This window comes from Monodon monoceros, unplaced genomic scaffold (genome assembly GCF_005190385.1).
Source record: "Monodon monoceros isolate NGI ecotype Baffin Bay Population unplaced genomic scaffold, NGI_Narwhal_1 Super_Scaffold_11, whole genome shotgun sequence".
Taxonomy (NCBI): Eukaryota; Metazoa; Chordata; class Mammalia; order Artiodactyla; family Monodontidae; genus Monodon; species Monodon monoceros.
The window spans coordinates 6,217,139-6,231,927 of record NW_021703767.1 but is presented as its reverse complement, the minus strand read 5'-3'; the positions used below and the strand labels follow the sequence as shown (position 1 = coordinate 6,231,927).

The following is a 14,789-nucleotide window of genomic DNA, read 5'->3' as shown; positions in this document are numbered from 1 at the left end:
TCTTTACCAAAATTAATGAGAAACCACCATCCCAGGGTATCTGTTTTTATGGTTTTCCCAGGATCACGCCTGATGAAACTTTTCCAACTACTCCACTCCTGGCCGCTCTACATCGCCAAGAATTGTGGTTCTCAGATTGGTGGGAGGAGTGCTGAGAAGGAAGTGGCCTCCCCCTGGCTGCACCACGAGGTCGGCATCTTCGGCATGTGTGTACACACGTGTGTGTGTGTGTGTGTGTGTGTGGAAATACCACTCTACTGTTCACCAAAAGCATTTTTATATTTTTATTCTTACAACCACCCAACAACATAAGCAGAGAGAATCCTCATCAGGCAGGTGAAAACCTGAGACTCGAGGGAAGTAACAATGACTGCACATTTACATTAATGCATTAAACTTTGATTTCTAGTTTTGTTTTTTGTTTTTTTTTATTTGGTTGTGCCAGTTCTTAGTTGCGGCACGCATGTGGGATCTAGTTGCCTGACCAGGGATCGAACCCAGGCTCCCTGCATTGGGAGCACAGAGTCCTAACCACTGCGCCACCAAGGAAGTCCCTGATTTCTAGTTTTACCTGCAGTTTACAGATGAGGAAACTGGGCATCTGCCCTGCTTGAAGGCATCTGCCTGAGGTCACCAGCCTGTAAGGGTTGCCCTGAGATCTGAACATAGGTTCATTCCAGGATGGATCTTCCTTACTTTCCACACTAACCCTCAGGGCAGGAAAAGGTTCCAGGTCCAGCTGGGGCCAGAACCCAGTGTTACCTCAGGGCTCTACAAACGCAGTGCCGGATGGATACATACATTCTTGCAAGAAGTAAAATATTTCAGTTTCTATCGCCCGGGCACGTTGACGTGTTTATACGCATAAGCCTCACAGCACTTGACTACGAGAGAAACCGAGCTTACTTGGGGAGCCAACAGTCTCCCCTGCCCACCTCCAACCAGTAGCAACAAACACACTGAATCTAGAAGACAGAAATGGGTAAGCTGTCTCAATCTATAACATATCAATGACTCAATAACGAAATAGGAGGAAAGGAAGAAGACATAAGAAGCACTTCTCCACTCCACCATCTTAAAATTTATCTTCACTGATGCAGGTTACAGTTTAGTTTGTGGGTCTGTGAAGCAGTGTGGCTCCTTGGAGCTCACGATCTAGTCACATTCTAGTGTAATACTCTACCGCAGTAGAGCTGGGGACATCGACACATTAACCCTGCAAAAGAGCCCAGAAAGTCCGTGTAAAGAGGCTTCTGTGAGATATTACTGAAAATGAGGAAACACAAATTTTTTGGTTTCACTTTGAGTAAACTGATTTTTATTCACACACACACACAAAAAAACTGAAGAACTCATAAAATAGAACCTTTCCAAATAATAAGAATCACCAATAGATCATCAACTTTCAGGTTTCATACAGAATTTTTGCACCAAAGTATATATTTTTCCATATTATAAAACCTGTCGTTATCTGTAGCTTTTGAACAATTTAACTCTATTACCTTAAAATATTCAAATAAAACAATACTCCCACCTAGTGGATAAGGAAAAACGTCTGACTTATTTCACGTGTGAACAGTACCACCATAAAAAAGGAACAAAAACTACAATGAATTTAAAATAAGTTTATTCTGTTAACATCCTCAAAATACCTCCCTGGAAAAAAAGTAACCTACAAAACAGTTCACACCGCTCCCCTTCTAGGAATGGATGGGTAATATACTCTACAAAACAATCTCTGGAATCATGTGTAAATGTTACTCTGAATCTCATTTGTTGTCATCAATTTCTTCAGTATCTCTGTGCTCTGGGGAATATTCTGGAAGGAGAGAAAAAAGGCGTTCATATAGTGAGGCTGAGCATTCAGTCAGGAGCAAGGCACACTCTCAAGGCAGAAGCAGAGAAGGGCACCAAACGTGACAGGCCCTGCCCCTCACCTCCTCGCTCGGCAGACACGACATTGAGCGTGTCCCCCCCCCGCCCCCCGCCCGAAGCTCTACCGGGACCTCAGGTCTCCCGGGAGCCTAAAGCCCTCAGACGGACATGACACTCTGCTTGGCCCACCTGAGCTCATGCCCGTCTGCACCCCAATACCACGCTCCCCACCGCTCTCCTCAAACGCACCCTGAACTTGCCAACTTCGTGCTCACGCCGCCTCCCTCTGCACGTTCCTCCCCCTAGGACTCACCCACCCTTCCAGTCCAGCTGGAGGGCCACCCTCCCCGTGGGGCCTCTCCTCGGGTCAGCCTTGCCCCCATCCCCCTGCCCTGGCTGGCACCTGGCACAGCGGCCGCCTGCGCCACCTCCAGGCTGTGGACCACCCAGCACCGTGGGGTCCACGTGGCAGGCGTGCAAGAGAATTCCATTTTGTTGACCAAATACCACTTTGAGAAGGACAGAAGAGATGACCTAAGCCAGGATGACTGTATCTGGTCATTAAGAAAACAGCACCCTTCAAAGAGCCACTTTAAAAAAGTTAATTAAATTTCCTCTCCAAAGAATATTTTTAAGACACTGGAAGTTGACTTAAACCCCACATGGCAGATGATCTGCAAGTCTAAGAATGAGTGCAGATGCTCCTGGAGCGTCTGTGCCCTGAGCACCAACTGCACCACGAGCAGAACCCGCCCGGCCCTCCTGCTGAAGCCCCAGCTCCTCTCTACTGTGCTCACCGCGGGGCTAACTGGCCGCACGGCAGTTCAGCTACAAAAGACGAAACAACTGGCCGACAGTCTGGGTCTCTCTGTTGACACAGGACTCTCTAAGTCACTTAAGTCTTGGCCCTCATGATGGTGTGCAGGGTGACAGCAGACCTGGCGTCTTAAAACAGGGGATCGTGACAACTATGCACATCGACTTGACACAAAATACGGTGACAAAACTTAGGGGAAGTGTGAAACAGGAGAGGATAAAGCCAGATTGTGTACTACACTAGAAAATGGTAACACACCAGTTCACAAATCCTTCAGTGATTTGAAGGTGCAGAGCGGAGTCCACATTTCCCATACTACTTAGAACGTCCACCAGTGGACATGTGACAACAGGCCAAGAACAAACAGTGCAGAAAAGGTTTCACAAGGCAATAAGGAGGCTCAGGTCACACATATGCATCCCAGGCTTGGAAACTGATACCTCTCTTAATGAAGGAAGAAATTTTGGTGAAAAAGAAAAGGTGCAATGCTGAAAGAAGAGACAATCAACAAGCCTATATGTGTGTGTGTGTGTGTGTGTGCACGCGTGCACGCACATATATGTATACGTATATATACATACACACATGTATGTTCACATGTGTGTACAACTTGGAAGATAAGAGCTTACGTACAACCCACAGAATCTGTTATTTGCACAGTACCGCCATACACTTACATACATTTTAAATGTATTCAAGTATTTTGCAATAAAATCTTTCTAAATTTGTTATTTATTTCTCATGTTTCACTATGTCCTTTTTAATGTCCCTCTTTTATTTTTCGTTATTTTATCTTTTATGGCAAACTGCCTTTCAGGCAAAGTTATGTGATGAAAATTTCTGCAGTGAACATGCTTGCAGCCACAATGTCTGTGGCAAAGATGCTCCAGTGAAAGTGCCCAGAAGAGACACAACGGCCATGGCCCCTGCTCTCAACGAAGTGGGAAGAGCCAATCGGTTAACTACAGATGCAAGCAGCACTATTAGTTACTATATCCTCGGAAGGAGATGCTAAATACAAAATAACTCAATTTGTCTGAAAGATTATCCATGACTCTAGCTCATCTGAAAGATATACTTGAATTATACTAAGCTACAGTTTCACTCTTACTAATTCAACAAATGGTTGAGGGCCTTCTACACATCATATTCAGGATGATCTGGGGACACCAAAAGGGAAAACGTTCCCACGGAGTTGACAATCTAACTAATTTATGAGAGCTATGAAATGAGATGACGCCAACAGAACTTACAAGAAAAGCTGCCCTAATACTAATGGCCATTCTAGAATAAAACAAGGCTTCCAACTTGGAACAATGTTGTTATAATCTCTTCCCTTTAAGGAAGAAGTTCTTAAACCAGGAGTCCACGGACTTTCAGCTAATCTCTTAGGGAGAGGACTGGAGTTCCTAAACTACCTGAAATTACTGGCAAAACTTTTCTATACATGTTCCCATATGTATTTTTCTGGGAAAGGAGCCCACAGATATATCCAGACTGAGAACAGGGAACAGATTTATCTCATCTAGTCCCATGTAAAATTAAGTGAATAAACATGACGATAATTTGATCCATACTGTGCTCAAAAATGCCTTCTCAAAAATTACACCTTCCAAATTAATTAGTTACAGAAACTTCTTGAACAGTGAAAACATCTTTCCACACAAACATCTGGGATTTAAAGCACTGATCTATCCTGACAAAACATGAACAAAATATTCTCCAAGTTACAGAAGTATATCTAGAAGAATATGTGACAATCAAATTCAAACTGCCAGACCAGCAGTTCTCTCTTTACGCGGAGAAAAAAGGATCTCTACGTGCTGCTTAGGTTTCACACTGATACCATACATTTACGTTTGTTACTAAGTTCATTATAATAACTCAGCTATTAAGTCAATGAGATAAAACCTTACCTTAACCAAACTTTTCAAGCTTCTGGAAGAAAGTACAGGCTTAAAAGCTTCAACTGTGATTAGGTCTAATTTCATCACATCGGTATAACATAAGTACAGAATTGCAGAGATTTTCCATACTTGACAATAACTCAGAACTATGAATATACAAGAAAAAAAATCACTTAAGTTTTCTGTTATATGATTTTGAAATTAAATACCTCTAACTCATAAAGGCTGCTTTTAAAAATAGTCATCTCTGTTGCCTCTTTTAATCAAAGCATTTACTGACATTTTGAACCAATTATAATGCACATTTTCTTTCAAAGCCAATTTATTTTCCTAAGATATCTCTTGCTTTTACAATTATGTTTATTTTGCATTTTCTGAACATACTACTGAGACACATCTGGGTTAGCTAAGACACAAGATTAAAATTTTGCTGACTACACTAAAGTAAATTAAATAATAAATATACAATGCACAATGTAAAATATTAAGCCATTTATTCTAGTAAATTTAACATTTAAAGTTAAAAACATTTTATTTATTAACAAATAACACTGAATTATCTATTATAACATATTAGCCACTAAAAAGTGACAATCATAATTTGATATGATGTTAGGGTATAATTGGTGACAGGAATAAAAAATAAACTATTGAAGCAACTACCAAAATTCAATATCTGAAGCTTCTATTCTGACAATTAAAACGTACTTTACCAACTTCTCATACACCAACAACTTACATCTAACACTGGCTTGCATGATGAGTTATCAAAGACCAAAAAGAAACGGCAACTCGGAAGCTAACAGTTAAGAACTCTGAGCTGCTCTCATACAACTGTGTGTCTGGAAAGTTTCAAAACACAAACCAAACAGAATATACCAGCAACTAGAGCAATTAGTGAGGACAAACAGCAATACAATGGCATCAATCATCATTAACAAACGGCCTCAAAAAGATCCCTACTAGTCCAACTCATAACTATGAATAAAAAAATAACAAGATAAAATGTGAATGCTATGCACTGTAATACCACCTGCTGCAGGAAGGTCATGCACGATATTTGGTTGTTCTAGCAGTGAACAGCAAGGAGGCTCTCTGAAATTCTGTGTTTTTAGGGCTTTCAGGAAAGGAGTATGAAGACTGCTGGTAGATTCTGAAGTTTTATAGTCAGTAACATGTCGACATGTAAGAATAGTTACTTGCATATTCTTCCTTGGACAAGAGCCAAAAACCTAGCACAAAATTGATTTCAAATTAAAATATATATATATATAATTTTGTGACAGAATAGAAACATCCCTCTAGTTGTTTATCTACACCATTCATATATACATACTCACATACACACACACACACCTTGCAGGGGTGGAACTGTCCATGGAAAAACAAAACCCATGCTTTGCTGTGCCCTCACCTGGGTCTGATCTTAATTCTGTCACTTTCTAGTTGGGTAACCTTCTCCAAGTTACCTTCCTCACCTGTGAACTAAGGACTACTTACTTACCTGAGGGAGGTGTGATCTGAATTAAATGAAGTCAGGAACAAAGGAGGCAGAGCAGCTAACAGCCAGGGATGCCATGGCAGGTAAGGCAGTCACTCAACTATGAGCACCTGTTCGTTTACGCCCTCTCCCGCCCTCCACAGATGCCTGCAAATTATTCTTTCTGGTTTGTTCCAGTTTGTTCTGTTTCTAAGATCACTACTTGCAATCAGTGTTGAGAACAGTGTTACACTGAATAGAAGTGAATGGGAGTGACACCCATTCTTTACTGGATAAAGTGACGTGATCAAGATCTCTCCTAACACAGGTATCTCTAAGAACGCTCCACTTAGACTAGTGTTGTATCAGCAACAGGAAGTGATCCTTTCACTAATATAATAGGTTCAAGAACACTGTATTAAGGATGTTTCTAAGAACATCACTTGCAAGTTGCACTCATAAGTGTTTTATCAGTGCAAATCATTCTTAAATTCGCTTTTAAATTTATTTCAATTGTAGACTAAGTTTCAATCGCTCAAGACCTCAATGTCCACCTAAGTTGGTATTTCATGGATTTCCAGGGACCCTTCCAGCTTTTAAAATCTTTGGTGATGTAAGAAAAAAAAAAGCAGCTATCTTTTAAGGAAAAAAAGAGTAGATTTTAGGTCATTGCACCTTGTTTGAAAATATTTTATGAAGAGAGCAAAACGGCTATTTCAAATAGCAAGGGAACTGAAGATTTTATATTATGTGCCGTAAGTGATTTATAAGGCGACTTTAATTGTAGTGTAGCTTTATAAATAAACACAAAACTTAGCACCACGTACATTTGTCAGCAGATACGTCCCATTTAAGGGCTGTAACGTTACTCACAAAGCCTGATTTATCATCCTCCCTAAAATACTTATCATCTGAAGTCACAATACTTGACACCTGTTGGACTGTGTGTGATTATCAGGATTATGAGGGTGACGTGAACCCAACAGCAGAGGGATCCGAAGAGTATCCCCAGGGGGAAAAATACTGATTAAAAAATTCTGTTTTGGAAATGCATAATTCTACATTTTTTCAAGTCTGAGAGAGAAAAGCTGTTCCATAGTACAAAAATAATAAAACGCCCTACATAAATTGACAATACAAATTAATATGGCAGTTTCCTACCCTTCTGAGATCTGTTGAAAGCTATGGACCCTCTCTCTAGAAAATACACAGAGGTACACAGCATAAAATCATATATACAACCATAAGATTCACAGATCTTATTAGAAAATTCCTCATTTAATAAAATGCATTGAATAACTTTTAATAAATGTTTCTAAGTATGCCAATCTGGTTTAAAGCAGGTGTACATCAAATTTTTTATTTCTAATGAACTTAATTGTAATACCTACATAAAAATATGCCTAAGATTTAAGTTGCAATGTTGAAAAGACGTATATAAAAGGGCTATTTCATTTAAAAATAACCTGCAACTACCAACTGGACTTCCCTGGTGGCGCAATGGTTAAGAATCCGCCTAGCAGGAGACACGGGTTCGAGCCCTGGTCCAGGAAGATCCCACCTGCCGCGGAGCAACTAAGCCCACGCGCCACAACTACTGAGCCTGTGCTCTAGAGCCCACGAGCCACAACTACTGAAGCCCACGTGCCACAACGACTGAGCCTGCACTCTAGAGCCCATGAGCCATAACTACTGAAGTCCGTGCGCCTAGAGCCCATGCTCCGCAACAGGAGGAGCCACCGCAATGAGAAGCCCGCAGACCGCAACGAAGAGTAGCCCCCGCTCACCGCAATTAGAGAAAGTGTGCACAGCAACAAAGACCCAACGCAGCCAAAAATAAGTAAATAAATAATTAAAAAATAATAACCTGCAACTACCAAAATTAATGATTATTCTCTAAAATTTCTAGCTGAGTTAATTTCTTCACTGAAAAATTTGTTTTAGTGGACACATACCATGTGCTCAATTTTCCCACAAAATGAAGCCTCAATTGATCCATTCTAATGCTACGAAAAATGGATGAAACCCCGGTGGGAGTGTCAGCTGAGCACCAGCCCCAGGAACCCAGTTTCTCACCTCCCGTCCCTGAGCTTCCAGGCAGCATTGTCAGCACGGCCCGTTTTCACCCGTGGCTGCAACTCTGCTCTGTTTCATGGGGGTAACTTGTTCCAACTATGTCTTATGTTTTTATGACCAACGATCTTTAGCACATTGCTGATCACATCTGCCAGATGAGTTCTTTTATTCTTTATATTATGTAACAAACTCCTACTATATTTCTAAGGGAAAAAGGAAATACTTACCCCGCTTCAACATCTGACTACATAGGTTTAAGTGTAAAGAAACTGAACCTTGATGAAGTAGCAACCCCAGAATCTCTCTTACCTTTTCCAGCCACTGATACTGCTGATCTTCAGCAACGTAGCAACTACATTGACAGAGCACAACCTGAAAATCAAACCCCGAGTTTTCTGTCAGGTCACATAAATGTTACACACACCCCACACTGTCACCATATACATATCATGTGAATCCCAACATAACCTCTGGATAACACTTGTTTTGCTTAATCTGCTACTGCCTTATTTTTCTTTAAAATTTAAGAATCAAGCCACTACTGGCAATTAGTATCAGAGAAAAGTGCACATTGACAGAGCAACTGTGATGGCTGGCACAGGAGATTCTAAAGATACTATCAGTACGTACTACTGGAGTCCTCTTTATAAAACAGAGACGACACCAGGCCTGCTGCCCATCCGGGGGTGGGTGGTGCCACACACTGTGAAGATCAAACTCAAAAAGCGTTATAAAAACATTAAGTGCTATCAGGACAGCAGCCCAGCAGCATCTCAGCCCAGCGGCACCCTAGGACACTGCTGATGCCTGGAAGGCAATATTATTCTAGACACCATGTCCAGACCATGTGCTTGAAGTGAAAACATGCAATGCACAATGCTGTAAAAGGATGACATTCTGGATTATTAATGCTTGTGGAATGATAGCATCCATAAAAGTCAACTTTGTCTTCTATTGAAATATCGCCAGAAACACTAACACTTAATGACACAAGTGGGAAAAAATGAAACACAAGGACTTCCCTGGTGATCCGGCAGTTAAGACTCCGCACTTCCACTTCGGGGGCACGGGTTCGATCCCTGGTTGGGCGGAACTAAGATCTCGCATGCAGTGTGGTGTGGCCAAAAAAAAAAAAAATGAAGAAGCAGCACAAGAGGGAAAAACAGGGCCCAGGGACAGGGGGAAGAGAAAGACTAGATATGGAATTAGCTACACACAAAGATTCTGGATAGTCAAGAGACACCCAACCAATCAATGGTATAACTAAATGCAGTAACAGAAATTTCTACTGCTTGACCTCCATGATGTATTCTAGAGTGAAAACTTCCCACTAAGGATCAGATAAAGAACATGCTTTGGGACCTCCCTGGCAGTCCAGTGGTTAAGACTTCGCCTTCCAACGCAGAGAGTACAGGTTCGATCCCTGGTCAGGGAGCTAAGATCCCACATGCCTCGGGACCAAAAAACCGAAACATAAACCAGAAGCAATGTTGTAACAAATTCAACAAAGACTTTAAAAATGGTCCACATCAAAAAATCTTAAAAAAAAAATGCTTAGTTTCCTTATTACTTATTTCCTATAAATACCGGATGTTTACAAAAATCCTTATGTAAGCTTTAATAACTTTGGATAACATATTACAAAAACAAACTGTAAGTATTACAAAATCAAATTTTATAGTTTTCAAGGCTAACATTATAGTATTATGGAATTACTGACTTCTTGCATTGTCTGAATCCCTGCCCCTGGCCTCTGTTCAAGCACTCAGCAGCTGTGGAACGGCACTCTGTCAGACAAGCAGGTGGCGAGACAGACATCACCTGCCCGGCCACCTCACCTGCCTGACCTGTCTCCCAAACCGCCCAGGACACTCCTTTCTCTCAATGAACCCAAGGATAGGGTTAGGACAAACGGTTCCAATGAAATCACTAGGCATCAGATACAGAGTTATCTTTCGTAACTTAAAAAATCGGGATGAATTAGGAATTCGCTGGCGGTCCAGTGGTTAAGACTCTGCACTTCCACTGCAGGGTGCACGGGTTTGATCCCTGGTTGGGGAACTAAGATTCCGAAAGACGAGGGGAGTGGCCAAAAGAAAAAAAAAAAAAATCAGGATGAATCAGGTGAGGGTGAAAGCTTAAGGTCAACAGAATTGTATTTAGAATGCACGAAGCATCCATTTGCTCAATGTTAACTGAGTCCCTAGGCTGTGCTCAGCATTGGCTGAATACCGGGTGGGTATACAGCGACAAAGCAGAACTCCCTGCTTCCACAGCGAGTACGCATTTTCCCATGTTTACCTTTGCCACCTTAAATCATTCTTTGAATGTGGGCAAAGTTTAAATATCTAATGTTTCTGGTTTGTTTCTAAAAAAGTTATTTCAGAATTTCCTCAGAAGCTTACCAACACACCACGTTAACATTTATATAAACAAAAAAGTGACGTTGTTGACCAAGTATGCTTCAATAAAAAAAGTCTTTTTAATTAAAAATTTTTTTAATTTGTTTTTAATTTTAAAAAATAAAAATAAAAAAACAAGAACCAGACAAAAAAGTGGTTACTAACACTGTCTACAGGCAGAATTCCTCAGCCCAAAAGGAGACATAAAGGAACATGAAATTCAAAGGAACACTACATAAATGATGCCTAAGGAACCCCACTTAAACATACAAGTCAGGCCCCACATACCGAGGGATTCGATTTTAGGTGATAAAACACACAAAAAGCCTCTGTGGGGGACAGGTGTGTAGTGTCCACTGTCCTACACCATTCATTCCAGAGTTTAGCACAACCAACTTCTTCCCAGACTCCTGAATTCATGATGAATGATGACAAAAATGCTGTGAAAAACAATTCGCATAAGTTAGTGTTTGGATCCACAAGTTGCATTTTCTATTCAATAAAAAAGATATTCAGGTTACTTGAGAATCTTAGAGCTGAAAGAGCCATTGAGACCATCAACCTTATGCACACCATCATCTTGCAGAAAAACACGCTGAGGCCTCAAGAAGTTAAAGGCCACACCCTGAGTACAGGTGGTACTGGAGCCGGGAATCGAGAAGACAGGTTTGCTGACAGACTTTACCAGACACACACTGTAACACCCTTGTGGAAAATTTCAGGCCAGGAGAACTTCATGTAAATGAGTCAGCAATTATTTACCACGTACTCCTCTACAAGCACTAGGGGTACCTTACAGGGCAAGGAATCTTCACTGGGGTTCCCCAAGGCTCTCCTCCACGCCTATGAACCCCCTAAAACGATACAGGTCTGTGTACTTGTGTGTGTGTGCGTTGTTCTAGCTGCACTCTGCACCGTTCTGGCTTTAACCTATCAAATGAATTCATATATGTGAAGATCTTAGAAACCAAGTACTGAAAAATGTAGCAATTATTATTGTCATTTTTAGAGTGCTCCATATGTTTTTAAAGGAGTTGGTTAACTCAAAATCATGCAAGGACCACTGTGACAAGGGGGCCGTGTTGCACATGCCACCGCTGCCCTCCCAGTCTGGCCACGACAGGCCCAGAAGCCTAAGAAAACCTGTATGCTAGAAACTGTGTTTCCTTGACTTCGTAAGTTCCCAAAGCCAAGAATATTTCCTCTAAATCTCATTTTTCAAGCTTATCAAAAAGACAGTGCCGCACGAGCAGGGATAGAATTCACTCAGATACAAAGTTACTCTGCTACGACTTTTTCTAAAAAAGTAACAGACATTAGAAATCTTTTATGGTGGAAATAAATAAGTAACTTCAGCTTTTGCTCTTTCAACAAAATGTGTAGTCTAATGCACTTGCACTTACCTACTGCATTATTTCCTATAGCAATTATAAACTTGGAGCAAGGATATTTTTCTAGCAGAGAAACTTCCAAAGTTGTTTTTGTTTGTCTTCGAAGGAACCGCACCTCCCTAACACAAGAAACGAAAGACGAAACGAAAGCAATTTAAATGTAATCAGTACTATACTATGACAAAAAGGCTACTATAAGTATGATTTTGTATTAAGTAAAATGCAAACTTTAATTCTATAAAGAACATAATTATAATCCTAAGGAGACAATGGATTCAGGTGACGATAACTAACAGGTAAAACCCTTTGCTGCAAAGTTCCTGGAGAACTGTACAAGAGGGATCAAGCTGTCCAGCTGACCCACTGATCAATCCATCTTAGAACCCCTAAAAGTGGGACAACTGGTCACAATGTGCAGTAAGAAACTGCAAATACCACCTCCGAGGCATCCGTGCCAGCAAAATACTGACCAAGCCTCTTAGAAGGAGCTTCCCTTTACAGGAGATGCAGGTGATGGACACACATCTGCATAAATGACACTAAGAGGAAGCAATCAGGCAAATCCAGAGCATGGGACAGCCTGCAGGACAATCAGTCTCTCAGCCAGGGTGAAAAAGGAGGGGGACTGCTCCAAACGAAAGGAAGCACAAAGGAAGAAACATCTAAATGTAAGGTGCGAGCCTGGCCAGGATTCTGATTTCCAGAAGCCCACTGTAAAATGTCACGTCTGAGACAACTGCATAAATCTGAGCACGGACTGGCTATTAAACAGTATCCAAAAAGTATTATTAATTGTTAAGGAGGATGACAGCATACGTAAGACAATGCCTATATCGTTGAGACGCATTCGGAAAACTGTAGCGGTGAAAGGCCACGGTGACTGGGACCCACCTAGGGGGTGGAGGGAGATAAAATAAATGTGGCAAAATCTTCATAACTGTTGAACTTACGTGACTGGATGGGCTTAAAGTGTCATTTTACTATTTTCTCCAGTGTCTGTGTGTTTGGAAATAATCCATTTTTTAAAAAAAACATATCCATCTGCTACTGACACGTAATACTAACTGAGGTGTGCGGCGGAGAAGAAAGTTCGAAAAGACCTGTCTTATGTCCGTAAACCAAAGACACGACAAACCTGGGGAGGGAAGACAGCCCTGCAGCGCTGGAAAACCTAACAAGCCCGCAGGAAACCACTTGCATCAAAGCTAAAGGATGCCTTTAAAGACGCGAGGATCCGACGGCTCCACGGAGCCTGCAGCAAGCCCCGCGAGCCGCCTCCACCCGGCGCCCCCGGAGCTGTTTGGACCCCCTGTGCCCCCCGAGGACCGGTGCCGAGCGCGGAGCAGCCGCGACCCCTGGGCCTGCGCGTCTGCTCCTGCGCCCGCCAGGCCAGGTCTGCGACGTCGCGCCCAAGACCTCACCTCTTCCGCGCCAGTTGCTGCCGGACCTCCCCGTCTTCGGGCGTCTCCCTCCTCCCCTCCTCTTCCTCCTCCTCCTCGTCCTCCGTCCCGGCTCGGCACGGCGCCCTCACCACCTCCCCGAAGAACGTGGCTGCCATAACCGCCCTCACACCCTCCCGGCCGAACGGCGGCTCCACAGCACGACGCAGGCGCCCCGCGCAAGCGCCCCTGAGCACCGCCACACACCGCCCCCCCACGGGGGGGGGGGGGGGCACCACCCCCGCGCATGCGCCCCGGTCCTTGCGGCGGCGCAAGCCCGGAGCGTTTATTCTTCAGCCGCCTGAGCTCGGCGGGGCCACCGAGAGATCGGATGACTGCGGGCTAGAGAGGCGAGAAACGAGAGGCGAGCCAGGGGGCGGGGCATCCCGTCCGGCAGGTAACGGGCAGAGGAGGGGCTCCGCCGCCCCAGCCCCAGTTTGTAGCGCTCCGGGAAGAGGGCAGCCAGGTTACCTTTCCTTCGTTAAATCCGTTTCCGTTTTCTTCTCCGTTAGGAGTGACTGGGTGAGCTTTGGTTTATTAAGCACCCGTCTTCAAACCGCGACCGCCCCAGGTAGGTGCCAGCCCGGCGCGTCCTAGGGACAGTGGACAGAGGAGGGCAGGAAGAAATACAGTGCTTCGCGGTGTTGTAAAAATGAGCCTTTACTCTGGCAATAGGAAGTCACATTTCAAAAGCTGATGCTTGTCAAGCTGATCTAAAAGACTTAATGAGAATGCAAAAATAGTTGCTTCTTTTTTAAGACTTGGCCATTTCTAATACAAAGTTTGTTTTCGTTTTAAATAGCCTTTCATTAATAAGCAAAGTACGTAATTTTTGAATTGGTTCTCATCTTTCAAATTTAATCGAGACAAAGTTAACGGAGCACTAATCCAAGCAGGAGAGAAAAGGGACACTATACCATAGTTTAAATGAAAATACCCAGTATTGCAACGGGAAAAAAAAAAGTCCATTCACCTGGATTTAGTTGTGCTGAAACTAGAGGGCATTGCTTACATTCTGAAACCCTATCAATAGATAGTAACAAAGTTAAGTGCTAATTTGGGGTCGGGGGAGCCTCTTGAGATGAAAAAAAAAAATCTCAGAAATCTGTTGCTAGAAACATCTAAAGACGTGGAACAAGCCTTTCCATAAAATCAGTATTTAGCAATTTTACACATTACTGCAAAATAATATATTGAGTTTTGAAGAAATTTGAACATTTAAGTATAAACAATAAGACCAAATTGCTATCCAGTTAGAGCTTAGGAAACTTTGGGTATAGCTAGCAAGCTAGAATATACAAGATTACCAGTGTAATATTTTAAAACTGCATTAACACTCCTGGGTTACTTGGTTTTATAGAATGACTGAATTGCAGAATAAAAGTTTGGGCATCACTTAGTC

General features: G+C 42.5%; 1 protein-coding gene across 2 annotated transcripts; it reads right to left on the bottom strand.

Annotated features, from left to right (window-relative positions):
- Positions 1-1,123: 1,123 nt before the first annotated feature.
- Positions 1,124-13,563, bottom strand: PSMG1 (proteasome assembly chaperone 1). 2 transcript variants are annotated; one of them, XM_029214994.1, is made up of 7 exons: positions 13,370-13,563; positions 11,961-12,067; positions 10,846-10,997; positions 8,465-8,527; positions 5,633-5,831; positions 4,609-4,745; positions 1,606-1,819 (listed from the first exon to the last, which is right to left on the bottom strand). In XM_029214994.1, the coding sequence occupies exons 1-7, from the start codon at positions 13,504-13,506 to the stop codon at positions 1,745-1,747; spliced, it is 870 nt and encodes a 289-aa protein (XP_029070827.1). In that variant the 5' UTR covers positions 13,507-13,563; the 3' UTR covers positions 1,606-1,744. The 2 variants fall into 2 exon arrangements, with proteins under 2 accessions (XP_029070828.1, XP_029070827.1); XM_029214995.1 differs by lacking the exon at positions 11,961-12,067 and having other exon boundaries at positions 1,124-1,819; positions 13,370-13,514.
- Between the last annotated feature and the right edge of the window lie 1,226 nt (positions 13,564-14,789).